The 17,009-nt window shown below is 40.3% G+C and overlaps 1 protein-coding gene across 4 annotated transcripts in view; it reads right to left on the reverse strand.

Moving 5' to 3' along the window:
* prkar1b (protein kinase, cAMP-dependent, regulatory, type I, beta) overlaps positions 1 to 17,009 on the reverse strand; it is a 117,302-nt gene that overhangs the window by 73,968 nt on the left and 26,325 nt on the right. For all 4 annotated transcript variants that reach the window (XM_017706228.2, XM_037544983.1, XM_037544982.1 and 1 more), the window contains 2 exons: positions 13,277 to 13,447; positions 7,438 to 7,529 (listed from right to left, as the gene is read on the reverse strand). In XM_017706228.2, the coding sequence (XP_017561717.1) occupies positions 7,438 to 7,529; positions 13,277 to 13,447 (263 nt within the window). The remainder of the gene's footprint in view (positions 1 to 7,437; positions 7,530 to 13,276; positions 13,448 to 17,009) is intronic.

The following is a 17,009-nucleotide window of genomic DNA, read 5'->3' on the forward strand; positions in this document are numbered from 1 at the left end:
CAGCACTATCAATCACAGGCTAGCAGTCTTGAAGTTCTTAATGACACTACCTTAAATAAAAACAGAGAGACCACCACACAGCCAAGTATGTACCTTAAACCTTAACTCTGCGGTGGTCCCGTCTCCCCTGATGGACAGTAAAGTTGACTTTCAGTAATGACCCAGGCCGGACCCTGCCCTCTAGCGTCACTCATTCTCCCACAGCCAGTTATGATTTAGCGCTCTGAGAATGTTCCATGCTCGTTAAACAACTCGCTAATCAATTACTGGCACAGTGATTACATCATGGGCTGTGCACTTATGTCGCCATCGATCGTTACAGCAGGCCTCCACAGCAGCACTGCCTTCAATTATCCAAGCAGGGTGACATGGGTATATATTAGTGTACAGCACTGCTTTCGCTGTTTTTCCAAAGGAAAAACATTCAGGAGAGAATTTACAGTAGGGCAAATCACTGAATAACTAAACACTCCCAACCAAAGCTTTCTCCACTAATTTATCTCCTCACAGTGTTCAGCATAGTGCGGTAGGCTAGCCTAATTTGAATTAAGCTACTCTAATGCAAAGAGATGACTGGCCTAGTTCTGTTCAGTACTGAGGTATTAAAGAGCCCATAGGATGGAAAACCGCATTTGATGTAGTTTGTATACACTGTTAAAAGTATCAATAGGTTATTAGTGTGTTAGTGCATTCATACTGTCCATACAGTCCAAATACAGAAACTAAGCAGCAAAAAACAGACCATTTTAAGTCAGCTATATTTTATGACATCACAAAGTACAAAAGTAATACAGCCTCAGCCAGGTAAATGGACAATTCCTATGTATACTATTATACCAAAATGACCATGATGGCAAAACTCAAGAGGGAAACACAAGGATCTATTAAATGAAAAAGAGAGAGAAAAAAAAATACACACACACATTTTATATATATACACACACACACACACACACACACACACATATAAATGAATAAATAGTACAATAACCATTCTCTTTCCATAAGGTTTTGGGCAGTAGGACACTATCATTACTGCTACTGAGTGCTGACTTACTGGCTAGCATTACTGCTACTGAGTATTGGCTTGTTGTCATTACAACCACTGAGTGCTGATCAGTTGTCTAGCATTACCACTACTAAGTGCTGATTTGCACGTTAGCATTACTGCTACTCAGTGCTGACTGTTTGGCATCACAGCAACTAAGTGCTAATTGGTAGGCTAGCAATACTGCTACTGAGTCTTGACTGGTTGTCTTTACTGCTACTGACTGCTGATTTCTTGGCTAGCACTACTGCTGCTGAGTAACTGCTTTTGTCCTTGCTGCTACTGAGTGCTGACCAGTTGTCTGTCATTACTGTTACTGGGTGCTTATTGGTTGGCGAGCACTACTGCTACTGAGTGTTGATCACCTGGCCAGCGTTACTTGTACGGAGTGCTGATTGGGTGGCGTTACTGCTACTGCACTGATATCATCAATATAAAATAGACAATATACAACAATTTCAAATCAGAATTCTATAAAAGCTGCACCCATTCACTTGGGATTCCTCAAGAGTGCCCTCTAGTGCCATCTGCTCATTAGAAAGTCTCTGATACACCACAAGTAAAAGTGGCCAAAGAACATTCAGAGAAAGTAAAACTACCATTTGTAAGGTGGAACATGTATAGCAGATTTTATTTGATGGGTTATGAATCAACATGAATGAGTGTGAATGAGCTCTATCAGTCAAATTCCTGTCAGTCATCAGGGGACCTCCACCGTAGCGACATGTAAGCTCAGATAAGGGCAAACTGCAACAAGCTGTGCTTCATCCTCGACAGGCCTTCCTGATCTTCATATGAAGTCCAATCTGACGTGATGCCAATGTCCTGTCACTTAGCACTGACAACAGAGTCACACTCCATAAAAATCAGCAACAATCTGGCCATCTCTGAGTCGAGCTGACACTTTGACATGACCACACACACACACACACACACACACACACACACACACACACACACACACACACACACGATAATTGGACATTGTGTGTGGCCGTGGCCAGCTACTAGGGCTCTGTCACTATGGAAACAGGAGGAATGTTCCAGGGAACGCTAAACAAGAGTCCCTCTAGGGACAAAACAGAAAGTGCCTTAAAAGGCTCATGTCGTGGACACTTTTTAAGTAAACATTTAAGTTTCAAAACATGCTGTTCACTCCCCAGTCCAAATACGGAAGCCAAGTAGCAGAAAAAGCCTGCTTCAAAGTCACTGTTTTTGTGATGTCACAAAAAAAACAACCCATTTACACTTATCCCACTTATTCTACCTACAGCAGTTTCGCCTCGCCCATTCAAATTAAGGAGTGAAGTTATAAGGAGTGTTTCAGGCTGTACTGCTTTTTGAAAGAGGCAGTCACTAAACAGTAATTCGCATATATCTGTCTTAAAGGCACAGCGACAAAAACAGCCTTCCAGCCCAAGAATTTGGGGGATTTATTTATTTATTTTTGGTATTTGGTCAATTACAACCGCAACAATCATACAGCATTTACATGAGACAAGCACACATGCTATATGTTGTTATTTTCAGGAGACCCTGAGCTATATAGATATGCCATTGTTTGACATGTAAATGCTAACATACATTTGATATCTTTATGAATTTGTCTCATTTTTAATCGAAAATGTACCTAGCACCTGCAAAAGTGTGTAATTTTTTGCTTACAGTATATAATTTTTTGTTTATAGTATACCTCAGGCACCTGTTCAGAAACCGTGAAAACCTGAAAGTGCGAGGATTTTGATGGTGATTCAGTCTGTTGCTTACTACGAGTGAAAATAAAAACGTTTTTATTTACGCTCCACTTGGATTCATGCTGAGCGCTCAAACTCTGATACACAGCAAGACATGCTTTATTTTTAATTACAAATTGAGTTGCATACTTAATATCAGATATATTCAATACTCAAAATCAATGTAAACTGAAAGACATTTTATAATAATATTTGTCATATTTATTGTTATCTGTTAAAATGTGTTTTAGGGCCTGTTTGTGTCTGATTCTGATGGGGAAAGAAGGAAAGAGGGAACTCATTATTGACTGCATCATTGCTGAAATCTCCACGGAGTCAATCTGGACACAGGGTAAGTCTTGATGGTGAGCGTGACGTGTGAATAGCGTAGCTGTTTTAAAGGGATAAAGAAGGTTTGGAAAATGAATTATGAATGTTTTTAATGGACTGTCATAAGTGGGGAAAAATGAAGGATATGGGAGCTTTCAGTGCATAGCATAGCTCGCGGATAACTGCTGGCATCCAAGTTACCATGCAACCTCTAATCCTAAACATTCCCCCCTAAAGATGAACTAGATATACTTAAGCAGGGCGAAAGACACTTACAGGCATATCTCGAGTTATAAAACGATAAACATCTGCCATCTGACCGCCAATCAAAGGCAAGGCCGCTTGGTGAGGGAGTGTGATGAATCGGCAGCTGACGGAAGGCTGGAAGAGCTCCGTGTTTTGGGGGATTTGCGTGTTGTGGTTGTTTTGGGTGAGCTCTGGGGAGGCTTTAGCAGCGGAAAGCTGAGGGCTTTCTTTCCTCTTCATGGTGCCTGTGCGATGATAATGGATTCTCTGCAGCAGTGAAACTTAACTCAGCCAAACAGACGCTGCCACCTGAGCGCGGTTCCCACAATTCCTAGCAACTTTAACTCTGGCTCAGATGTTGCAGCATAAGGGGGGGGGGAGCGGGGAGAGTGAGGGGAGGGGGTTCTCGGTCTTCACCGTTTCGTGTTTGTGACATCTCCCTCGACTGGAACAGAGGCCGGACAGAGCGTGGAGAATCGAAGTGATCTGAGTAACTTAATCCTCCTCCACCCAGAACACACTTTCCACACCGCCGTATACAATACGCCCCCCCCCCCACCCTTTCTAGGTTGCCATGGTGATGGAAGGAAACAAAGCATATACAGAGGGTACCCCCTTTTGCCCCCTGTGCCCGTCTGCCCCGTCTCCAACCCTTGGCACACACACACACACACACACACACACACACACACACACACACACACACACACGTCCCCATACCCATAAGGGGACCATATGACAGGTCAGTGAATACAGAACAATTTCAGGCTTCAGAAATCTATAATACAGAACACATTAACTGAGAAAGGCCACAGGACAAGTGGTTTCAAGTAGGGCCAAAACTTCCCAAACCCAAAAAGTCAAGCTCCTCATGGAACTGGCTCCTAACTGACTGACTGCGTGTCTGACCACAGATCCACTTCAAATTGAATAAAGTTCATAACACTCAGCGGTATTAACACTACGGCATGCAAAATGCAGTGCACAGTAAATGATACATATTCATAAAGTTACTATGGCAACGATTACACTGGTGTCCTTTTAACACTTTGGTATTTTACCCAGTGTCCCAGGCAAGAACCAATCAAAATCAACATGTAAATGAAGTCATACAAGTTAGGCCGGGCCTACACTGCACGACTCCTAAAATCTTAACACATTTCTAAAACAGAGAGCATCACAAACTGGATTCATAGATTATAAACATGATATTGGCTGTTATTTGCTTGTGTTTTACACGCAGCTCCTCTGTGTCCGGCTCCGCTGATCAAGCTCGTCTCCTCGCTGTTGCTCAGCTCTTCTAGCTCTCTGACTGGCTGTTTGAATCACCTGTTGAGTAAATTTCTGACCATCTCAAACTGCAGGACTTGTGAATGGTTTGAAACGTAAATATCAAACATCGTTGATCATACTGATGGACCTGAGTTCAATCAGAGGGCTAAAGATTGACTTGTTTCTGCTCTCTCACTACAAAATAATCCATCGAGCCCCCGACCTTTGTTGCAAGGGGCAAATCGGGCGTAAAATCAAGCAACAAGTCATGTAGTGTGGGCCCAGAATTAAAGAACCATGACAAGTGAAACTCTGGTTGGGTGCCAGAGAAATAAAAACAAGGAGATTCTTTACAAATTTTACGGGATAAAATGCTGACAAATAACAGCAAATTGTTCGGCAAAACTGCTTTATTGTTTTAAACAAGAAAGTTTCTCTTTTTCAGAATACAGTGCTGATTTTTCCCTCTCATTTAAAAAAATCAGTCTACTTTCTGAAATTCTGATTATTATGGAAAGCCGTTCTAGCCTTTATCTTCTGTTTTTCTTGATTTCTTGAAAATAAAATTTTAACTAGTATATCGCTGCTGTCGGAAGAAAACCTTGTTTCTCCAAAATAGTAACTTTACAGGAGAAGGAAAAAACCTACTTTACTATCAATGTAAGTCAATGGAACCAGAATTTTCCCATGTCATTTTGGGTCATTTCTTTTAGGCCATTCATCATAAAATTTACAAACAATGTAAAGAGGAACAGATCCTTTCAAATTATGTCAAAAACTGAAAAATGCCAAAAATGGAGATACAAGGTTTTCTTCCGACAGCAAGTATATATTTAAATCTTGATATCAACAAGCACACGTAAATTCCTCAAGAAATGTTTCAATTTTGATTAGTAAAAAATCCGTTTTAAATTCATTTTAATTGTGTAAATTCATGTGTTGATTTCCCTTATAAAACACTGTATAGTGTAAAATGGAAAACAAGATTAAAAGCTAAAACTGCTTGCAATAAAATCAATTCCAACATGTAATTAGAACCTGTCAAATTGCTCCTCACTTATGTGGATCACAAGCTAAACCCACTTTCCAGACACAGAAGAGGGATTCGCCAAACATCGAATGTAATGCCCAATGAAAGTGCAGCGCCAGTTTAATCTGCCAGTCTGAAATCCTGCTCAAACAAGCCTACAGCACTTCGAATGTTCACTGGGGAAAATTGGAACATGACCTCTAGAGTGGTAGTAATTTTTTGCATGATTGTCATGTTATGAAAACTAATGTCATATGTAAATGACATAAAAGTACTAATAACATAATTAAACATAGATAAATAGCCTCACATCTCGCAAACAGTAAAGCTTAATGGTAATCCTGATTTATGAATCAGCAAAAGTGTTACCAAATACCAAATACCAAAATAAGTGTTACTCGTTACATCAGGGTAAATGTGGCACTATGTTTAATGGATTTGCCCCATAATGACTTTTGCATTTATAAAAATGAATTTTTATTAAGTATTAACACTTGATAACTGCACTTCTTGCTGCTGGAAGTTCAAAGATGCTCACAAGTTGCTTTTTGCACATCCAAGTCCAGTTTTGCATCTCTGAGGATTGAGTCTGAGTTGAGTCTCCAGTCTTTAGCAGAGACTTTTAGTTTTTAGTCTCGTTATTAGCTGCTAGCTTTTTGTGGTATAAAAGCAGACTGTACTAAAAGCCTGTCAAACGATGAGCCTTTCAGTATAGAAGACCCTCCATTCTGAAGGACAGAACTGAAGTACTATCTGCAATAAATAAGGAGTTTAAAGGTAAGAGACAAAAATGTTAGTCTGTATAGCAAGTATGCCTGCTGGCTAGTGTAACAGCTAATCTAGCTAAATTATACTTGCTGTCCAAACTGCATGCTAGCCAAATGTTTCAAGTTTCCTTTAAACACCATTTTCACTGCATGTTTGTTACGCCCATCAGACTGAAGGTTTTCTCTATTTTAGCCATGTTGAACCTGGCGCTGCCCTGAACAGCAGTAGGACAGTATTATAGCAATGGCCGCACTTGACCCCAGCAAAACCGAAAGGCCAAGTTACACCAAATGGAAGGTTGAATTTACTGCATTAAAGTGCTAATTTAATCAGTTTGGTTTGTTTGTTTTTTCCTCAGGCTGAAAGAAGCCTTGAAACTCGAGTCGAGTCGAGTAGCAAGTCAGTAAAGGGTGATTCTGAGTCAAATCCTAAGTCAACATGCTCAATATAACTTGAGATCAAGTCACTGACACCAGTCCTGATAACACAGGAGCGCTGTGGAAGCAGCAACGGCACAAAAGCAGCTGGGTTCTATTTAGATCCAAACTGCACTTAGCTGTGCTCTCACGGAAAAACCAAAAGAAATGCCCTGATCCAGTATCCTTACAAACATCCTGCCCCCCACTCCCACAGCGACAGACCACTTGTCTAAAGTGATGAAATTTTGTAAAGCTACACCTGATGAACATCTAACAACTATTTGAACATTGCTATTATATTTCATTAATTTTATTCACAATCACGTTTGTTCAATATCAGTAGTCCTATGTGACCAAGATTTAATAAGTGATAAACTCACTTTTAAAGCTTTCTGGTTTGATGTCTTCTGATTTGTGCTCAGAGATCTTAGAACATATGAACCAAAGGACAATTAACATGCATTATATGGCCAAAAGGACATGGACAGCCCTCCAACAGGTTCAAATAGATGGTCAGGTGTCCACATACTTTTGGCCACGTAGTGTATCGCATATGGATGTTAATGGCTTAAAACTCAACAATCCTCTTACCTCCTCTCATTGTCATCCAGATGGGCAAAAAGCACATTCTTAGAGATGGCCTTAGCCAAAGCGGTCATCGTCTTGTAGTCCTTTGGGATGACCTGCATACATAGAAACACAACAGTAAGCATAAAATTCACACTTTATTTTTTAGTGTAGGGGTAAAACCTGGGGTTCCCTCCCTGCCTGAATAAGCACCCTACATTATATCAATAAGAGTCCTTGGGCAAGATTCCTAACAATTCCTTCTCCTACCTGTGTAAAATGATCAAAAAGTAAGTCACTCAGCCAAATGCCGTAAATGCAAATATTGCATGTTCAGTTTTTTTTTTCTTTCAAATATTTTAAAGTCAGCAAATGAATACAAACTGTGAGTGAAGTGTGCAAAAGTGTCTCTCTAGAGGACTACTTTTCACTTACTTTCACTTTGAAAATCAGCAAAATATTTTTAAATGTTTGCATACGATTGTATATGTTAAAGATCTCTGTTCTGATTGGCTGCCCTGTATTGTGCATCTTCCAAAAGCAGCATTAAATGTTGCAACAAAAGGACTTATGGTACATTTTCTGTCTGACAACAAACGCAATCAGGCACTGATATAGTAAATGTGCGCAGTACCATCCCTCCAGTCATCAAATCTGATCAGAAGTGGTCTCCAGTGACCCATGAAAATTTTCATGTTAATGCCAGATTTAACAAGGCCTCAGTCAGGCTGCTATGTGCCTGGCAAAATGACTCAAAAATCTATCTAAAACTCTATATTTGGTGGTTAAGTTACTTCACTCGTTTAAAGTGGACATGAGAAAGCATAAGCGAAGCAGCATCAAGTCTGATTCTTTGCAGGGTCACTGCAGTCCACTCAGAGATCACTCACTGTGTGGTTCCGATGCCATTTTCTCAACAGCTGCTTACAGGCTTCTCCCACAGCTCTCAACCATGACTGTGTTCATTGATGCCCTCCAAGCTCTTTCAAATTTCATTTCAGGGTGAAATTTCTTTTTGCAAGCTTCCTGTTGATCCAAACTCTGAGGCAATAATGTTTTAACGTCCGTAAGCATTAACGTAATTGCAGGCCCAGCGCGCACTGCTGAGGGCTCACACGTCTGCGTCACGCTCAACCTTTAACATTAAAGCTGAATCATGTTCAGATAATCATTCATCGTGAGTGCGTGTGTGTGGCTTGATTCTTTGTATTACCGTCATAATGGGGATGCAGGATCATAGGAAGCACTGCGTGGTAAAGATTTTATTATCAAAATTTTACATAAAACCTAAAGGGTTGGGTTGAATAATCATACAAACCATCATACAAACATCTTATAATGAGAAATATTCAACATACTGACTAATCTGAGAAGATTTCACACACCAAGACAGCAGTGAGGCTACAGATTCAGGTTATAAGCAGTTCTGGTTAGGTACTTCAATCCTAAGGTGTTTTTTTTCCAAAGTATGGCAACCTGGAGACGAAGAAGGCCCCCTTGTACTCTCCTGATCCAGAAAACAGTCCACATCTAATCTTAATATAAGTACAGAATAACTGTGGTCTAGCAAATTCTGACATTTCTTCCAGGATGGTACTCCTGATACTGACACACTATCACTATAGCAATATCAGGTTCAGCTCAGCTTTTTCAATGCTTGCCAGATTAACCTGAATGTGTTTTTCTAGTCAGTCTGTAAAGCTTCTTCTGCTCAGCTGTAAAAGCTCTTAAGCTCTTACTTGTCTGATCTTTTCCTCCCCTATAAACCCACCTGTACTCTTCACTTATCCTCTGCTGATTTACTGACCATTCTTCCATCAAACCTTCATGCCTGTCAAGCTTTTTCTAGATGTGCTCCTCATCCCTGGAACATTTATCTTCATCCAAGTCTGGCGGTCTAATTATTTTTCCATACTTAAATTGCAAACCCATCTCTTCTCTCTAGCCTATAAACGATGCCGTGATTAGGATGAATCACAGCCGGGGGTAGGTCTTGCAACAAGTGAAGCAGTGATTTGGACCATTCACAGTTAGGGGGAGGTCTCAGAGCAAACAATGAGGTGATTAGCACTAATCACAGCCAGGGGGAGGTCTCAGAACAAACAATGCAGTGATTAGGACCAACCACAGCCAGGGGATATCTCACAACAAGTGAAGCAGTGATTAGGACCAATCACAGCCAAGGGGAGGTCTCAAAGCAAACAATGAGATGATTACCAATCACAGTCAGGGGGAGGTCTCAGAGCAAACAATGAGGTGTTTAGGACCAATCACAGTCAGGGGGACGTCTCAGAGCGAACAATGAGGTAATTAGGACCAATCACAGTCAGGGTGACGTCTCACTACAAAGGCAGTGTTTCTTGTAAGAAATTAATCAGTGATTAGGACCAATCACAGTTAGGCTGAGGTCTCAGAGCAACTCTAAGGTGATTAGGACCATTCACAGTGAGAAGGAGGTCTCGGAACATGGTGATTAAGACCATTCAAAGTGGGGAGGAGGTCTCAGAACATGGTGATTAAGACCAATCACAGTGAGGAGGAGGTCTCAGAACACGGTGATTAAGACCAATCACAGTGAGGAGGAGGTCTCAGAACACGGTGATTAAGACCATTCAAAGTGGGGAGGAGGTCTCAGAACATGGTGATTAAGACCAATCACAGTGAGGAGGAGGTCTCAGAACACGGTGATTAAGACCATTCAAAGTGGGGAGGAGGTCTCAGAACATGGTGATTAAGACCAATCACAGTGAGGAGGAGGTCTCAGAACACGGTGATTAAGACCAATCACAGTGAGGAGGAGGTCTCAGAACACGGTGATTAAGACCAATCACAGTGAGGAAGAGGTCTTAGAATACTGTGATTAAGACCAATCACAGGGAGGAGGAGGTCTCGGAACATGGTAATTAAGACCAATCACAATGAGGAGGAGGTCTCAGAACATGGTGATTAAGACCAATCACAGTCAGGGAAAGGCCTCAAAGCAAATGAGGTGATCAGGACCAGTCACAGTCTGAGGGGGAGGGGGGGGTCTCAGAGCAAACGGTGAGGTGATTAGGACCAATCACAGTCTGAGTGGGGGTCTCAGAGCAAACAGTGAGGTGATTAGGACCAATCACAGTCTGAGGGGGGGTCTCAGAGCAAACAGTGAGTTGTGTAGGACCAATCACAGTCAGTGGGTGGTCGCAGAACAATGTGGTGATTAGAGGTTCTGTTCGGCAGCCAGCACACACTGTATCATACACACTCAAACCACTCTGTCATGCTGGCCAAAAAGAAATCATTTAGCTTTACAATGTTCCTTTTGTTTATATATTTGTATATATTTATATTATCTGTTTAAAGATTAGGTTGATGTAAGAGTTCAGCACAGATGTCTAGCACTGTAGCGGTAGTTTCAACAAGTCCTCACATAAACATAAAAACTTTGCATGCAGGTGTGTCTGTGTATGACTCTGAGACACTGTTCAAGATGCGACCCTGCAGGTGACTGTTGTGGACAGCAGGTGCTGTGGCCCATGCTTCACTGCCCACTCAATTACAGCCTGCTGATGTACTTCTGTCTCAGTGTCATTAGTGCATAATTAATGCATCATCATGTTAAACACATCCTAACAAGCAGGACAGATGAGCTGGCGGAGACAGAAGGACAAGAGGGGCCTGTTGACACTTGACATTAACATCCATTCACCGTGATCCGGTCAGTGGCTGGATCATTTAATAAGGACACAGTGTGTTTACACTCTGCCTTTTCAGATGTAGATACTGCATCCTGACACTGATTAGATCTCATTTCTTAAATGACTGTTAAAGTGATTGTTTGTTTTAGGTCAGACTCATCATATCAAATCATTTGAATAACTAAATTTGTGCTTTCCCGTCAAACTGTTATGACTTTTATCCTGCCTATAAAATATCTTCTGATTTTTTATTTCACCAGTGTGAACCCACAGGCGGTGAAAAATAATATTAACCAATAATTATATTGTATTTATATAATTGTATAATTATTTAGGCAGTATACTGGTCCATCCAGTATTCTGGCTAAAATTCTTCCTCATATATGAGTTTAATCATAACCGTTAAACTGTCATGCCATAAATAATTACAAATAACACTACATGTAAACTGTGTGAACCACAGCAATGTTATTCCATTTAGCTGAATGGGTGGGATGGAGTGGTGTAAAGCATGCCTCCAATGGACTCTGGAGGAGTGGAAATGTGTTCTGTGGAGTGATGAATCACACTTCTCTTTCTGTCAGTCTGATGGACGAGTTTGAGTTTGGCTAATGCCAGGAGAACCTTACCTGCCTGACTGTATTGTACCAACTGGATAGTTTGGTGGAGGAGGGATAATGCTATGGGCTTGTTTTTCAGGGCCTAGGCCCCTTAATTCCAGAGAAGGGAAATCTTAATGCTTCAGCAGACTGACACATTTTGGAGCATTCCATGCTTCCAACCTTGTGGGAACAGTTTGGTGAAGAACCCTTTGTGTTCCAGCATGACTGAACCTCAGTGCACAAAGCAAGGTCCATAAAGGCCTGGCTGGACTTGTTTGGTGTGGAAGAACTTGACTGGCCCACACAGAGCCCTGACCTCAACCCCATCAAACTCCTTTGGTATGACCTAGTACAGAGTTTGTGAGGCAGGCCCTCTCATCCAACATTAGTGTCTGACCTCACAAATGCTCTTCTGGATGAATGGGCAAAAATTCCCACAGACACTCTCCAAAATCTTGTGGAAAGCTTCCTAGAAGAGTGGAAGCTGTTACAGCTGCAGAAACTCCACATTCGTGCCTATGGATTTAGAATGGGATGTCATAAAAGCTCCTGTAGATGGAATGTGTAGGTGTCCCAATATATTTGTCCATATAATACATATATTGATATATACCAAAACTGCATAAAATGTAATGTAATATTATTTTAAGGTTTTAATATTATTTTAAGGTATTAAATAACATTATGCAATATGTCGATTTTTAAATGAAGCATTACTTAAATATCACATGCAAAAGTGGGCGCACCTGTTAAATTTGTTTTGATTTTCTAACAGAAAAAAAATATAAAGCATGTACTTTTGCACATTTTAATGAACAATTACTGTTTACTTTCTGAATTTAACATATTGGGAAAATATCAATTAATACATTACGGCACATTTTGTGTTAAATTCCTGCAATATATTAATCTCAGCACATAAATACAAATTGTGCAACAAACTTTTAAGAGAAAGTATGATTTTAAGTTGGTTCCCTGTAGAGAATGTGCTAACTTATTTTTACTGTAAACTTATTATATCGCTCCCCAGCGCTACAATTCATAGATATTCAATCAAAACCTTGAGAAAAGAAGCCATTATTTTGGTAAAGTGAAAATAATGACAACATTTTACATAGTCAGATCTGATTTTACAAATCAATCAAAATCTAAGCAATTTTGTGATAGTTTTGAGATGAAAAATTGAATAAATGTTCATCATAAATCATCATTTTGACCTGTACCAGCCAGCAACATATTGGGGGACAAAAAGGCGATGATTTTGTCCTTTAGCTGGTGGGAATGGGCGTCTGGGTCATGGTGTACTTTGTTCCTGCTGCCTTGTTCCTGTTGCAGCAAAGAATGAGTCATTTTTTTCTGGGGTTTTTTCCAAAGCAAAATTTTGTTCATATGAAAGTGGGGAAGCAGAACTGCCCATTTAAAAATAAATAATAAAATTTAACGAGTAAGTTTGTGTTTCACTCGCTCTACAGCTCATGAGCTTCAGGTCCTGAGGCCTCTGAAACGAAGAGCGCCTGATCTTAGAGGCTTCGAGGAACCTCACCATCCTGCTGGACGCGGAACACTTCCGTGCATGTGTCTCACCTTCCGGACATAGCTGACCGCGTCTTCCTCCGTGTAAACCTCAGCACTGACCCCTCCCCTCCTGCGCCGGGCCTTGACCACAGGGTTTGGAGGTGGAGGGGAGACCTCGTCATCATGAGAATCCGACTGAGAGCTGGACTTCTGCCGCGCCAAAATCTGCTTGCATTCTTCCTGCAGAGAGAGAGAGAGAGAGAGAGAGAGAGAGAGAGAGAGAGAGAGAGAGAGAGAGAGAGAGAGGGTGAGTAGCGCTTCTCTCCACTTTTAAAGTTTGTACGAGGTTATTCATCTCAAACAGCCTCAGTTCTCTTTCTTCACTGCAAGACCAGTGGAGAACCATGGAGGACCAGACTTGCCTAAATGAAAAACTAATTAAATTAAAAATAAATGCCATAGTAATTTAACACATGAAGTAGAATTGCAAAGAAAAATGACGATAAATATTTACGATTTTATATAAACAAAATGTGCAAAAATTCCCACAGACACTCTCCACAATCTTGTGGAAAGCTTCCTAGAAGAGTGGAAGCTGTTACAGCTGCAGAAACTCCACATTCGTGCCTATGGATTTAGAATGGGATGTCATAAAAGCTCCTGTGGGTGGAATGTGTAGGCGTCCCAATACTTTTGTCCATATAATACATATATTGATATATACCAAAACATCATAAAATGTAATATTATTTTAAGGTATTAAATAACATTATGCAATATGTCAATTTTTAACTTACCTATTACTTAAACATCACATGCAAAAGTGGGCGCACCTGTTAAATTTGTTTTGATTTTCTAACAGAAGATAATTTAAAACATTCACTTCTGCACATTTTAACGCACAAATACTGTTTACTTTCTGAACTTAGCATATTGGGAAAATATCAATTAAAACGTTACGGCACATTTTATGTGTTTTTTTCCCCCCAATATATTAATCTCAGCACATAAATACAAATTGTGCAATAAACTTTTCAGAGAAAGTACAGTTTTGAGTCTTCCTCTGTGTAAACCTCAGCACTGACCCCTCCCCTCCTGCGCCGGGGCTTGACCACAGGGTTTGGAACAATTAATATATTAATAAATAAAATCGTATATAAATTAGTATGTCTGCATATATTTCTATTTCTATTTAGTCATTTCCCCTTCTCACTATTTTTTATTCTTTGTTTCTTTATTAACATTTTTTCAGTTTTTCTACTAATTTATTTTATTAATTTATTTCCTTAACAAATAATTTCTATATTTATTTCTGTATTTCCTTGTCCTTATGCTAATAAAGGGGCTGTCAGTCAATGATGTCACGGAGTCTTAATATTATTATTTCTTGACACGTCTTGCTCTCTCAGTGGCAACTAAGGACAAGACAGTACAACAACGGCTGCTTACAGGCAGCAGACAGTCAGGGATCTGAGACTCTCGGCTGATCTGGCTGAAAATGCAAGTCCGGTTTATTCGCTCTTCCATGTGGAGGCTGTGGTGGACGGTTTGCTCTATTTTGCTCCCTCTGCTGATCCAGAGGTTGATCAGTAGCGTTCAGAACTTCGGAGGAGGTGGTTCACCACCTTTTTCTGCAAAATTTAGATCACACCCAGATATTCGTACGCCCTTTTGACACACTGCCTGTGGAAGCCATCGGCAGGCTTGTCTGTCCGTGGCGTGGCAGTTCTTTATGGAGTGAAAGAGCAGTTTAATCAGCTCTTCTCCTGTCTTGACTGCTAAGCCTGAACATGAAAAACACACCCCCTCATTATCATATGAATGACAATATACAGAAAAAAAAATTAATTAATAAAAATAAATAAATAAATACACGAATTAACGAATAAAGCGAACAGTTGTTAAAAATATAGATATGGAAAGAAATATATAAAAATGGCATTAATAAAACAAAATTAACAGAGAAACAAATAAATTGGGAAACATATCACTGCAGAAAAAGGAAATACGTGTATAACTTTTAACGTGTATAAATTTACTGAGCCATTTATTTTTTTATTTCATTTATTTTTCAACTTGGCAGATCTGGTTCTCCATAGCACGTGACAGTTTTGGCAGCTGTCACTGTCTTCTACAGTGAACACACCTTAGCTCATGGCTGAATTTAACATATTGGGGGGCGAGGGGGAGCCCCCCCCCCCCCCTCCCAAAAAAAAAACTCAAACAAATAAATAGAAATTCTGCACTAAAAAATTCACAGAAGAACAGCATATTAGAGATCTCTGTAGAGGACATGTTGACTTATTTTGACTTAGGAAATCATCAAAGCATGTAAAGTGACTGGGGTGTTCAAACTTTTGCAGATGAATGTGAATATTATGAATGCGAAATTCGCTTTTAAAAAATTTGCTTTTAAAAAATACGCGAGGCGTTTAGTTGACAAGCCCTACGATGGACTGGCGACCCGTGCAGGGCGTTTCCTGCCTTCCATCCAATGACCGCTGGGATAGGTGGCTTAGATAATGTGTGTGTTTAGTTGACAGTGGGTTTAGTTACTGTGCTAAAACATGTGCATTTTGTTTATCATGCATTTACAATACATGTAATATTTCCCCATAAGGCTAATCTAGATGGATTTCTTTCCAATTCCTATATTTACTAACATGTTTATACATCAGTATCAGATATGTACATGAAAGGTACCAGATACAGGAGCATCCCTACTACTACTACTACTACTACTACTACTACTACTACTACTACTTCAGTAGCCCATGAGGATTAGCACACAATTCAGTTCAAACACACTGTCCCAAAGCAGCTTCCCAGAACTGTAAGAGCAGACCTCTCGGGGCCCTTCCACCCCAACCTAAGAGCTGGCTGTCGAACACTGTTAGTCAGTCCAATAATATCTGTCTTCAGAGCTGCAGAGCCGCAGTTTCATGCCAGCAGTTTCACTCTAGCAGGTTCAAGCCAGCGGCATTCAGCACATGCACCGAAACTTGTTTTGGTTCTTCTTAGCGTGTTTTAGGCTGATCAATATTTCAGTCATTTTATGTGGGTTTCCAATAAATATGTGATAAATTTGCCCTGGGCTGCTGTTATATTTTAAGCTTTAGGCTAAAACAAACTTTGCTTTGGATGCATAAAGGCTACGTTCACGTTACCAGGTTAAAGTGGCACAAATCCAATTGGTGTGTCCTGTCCTGTGGACACACAAATCAGATCTGTTCAAATCCGACCTGGGTCACTTTCATATGTGGTGCTAGATCGGATACGTTTCCGATTCGTGGCCACGTGACCTTAATGTGATGCTCAGATCGGAATTCCTGTGCTTTTATTCCACCGCATCACGCAGTGTTACCATGGCAGCAGTGCCGTACAGAAGTTAAAGCCTGTAAACAGTGGACAAGCAACACACACACACACACACACACACACACACACACACACACACACACACACACACACACAGACACAATAGTTAAATACATACTTAAATACTCTGCATAGTGAAACGGTTCTTCAGCTTAACATTGAATGCAGAGTATATGGTTCTATGTAGAACATTTTTGAAAATGGTTCTAAATAGAGTCCATTGTTCTATTTAGAACCATTCCATGCTTAAACAGTTACACACATGCTTAAATACCACATGTGTGGTGAAATTCTTCAGATTGACGAAGAATGTTCTGTATACAGTTCTATATAGAACCTTTTTGAAAATGGTTCTATTTAGGGTTCTTTACTAAATGCAACAGTTCTATTTAGAACCCTTCCATGCTTATATAGTTAAATATAT

The sequence above is a fragment of the Pygocentrus nattereri genome, chromosome 14, assembly GCF_015220715.1.
Source record: "Pygocentrus nattereri isolate fPygNat1 chromosome 14, fPygNat1.pri, whole genome shotgun sequence".
Lineage (NCBI taxonomy): Eukaryota > Metazoa > Chordata > Actinopteri > Characiformes > Serrasalmidae > Pygocentrus > Pygocentrus nattereri.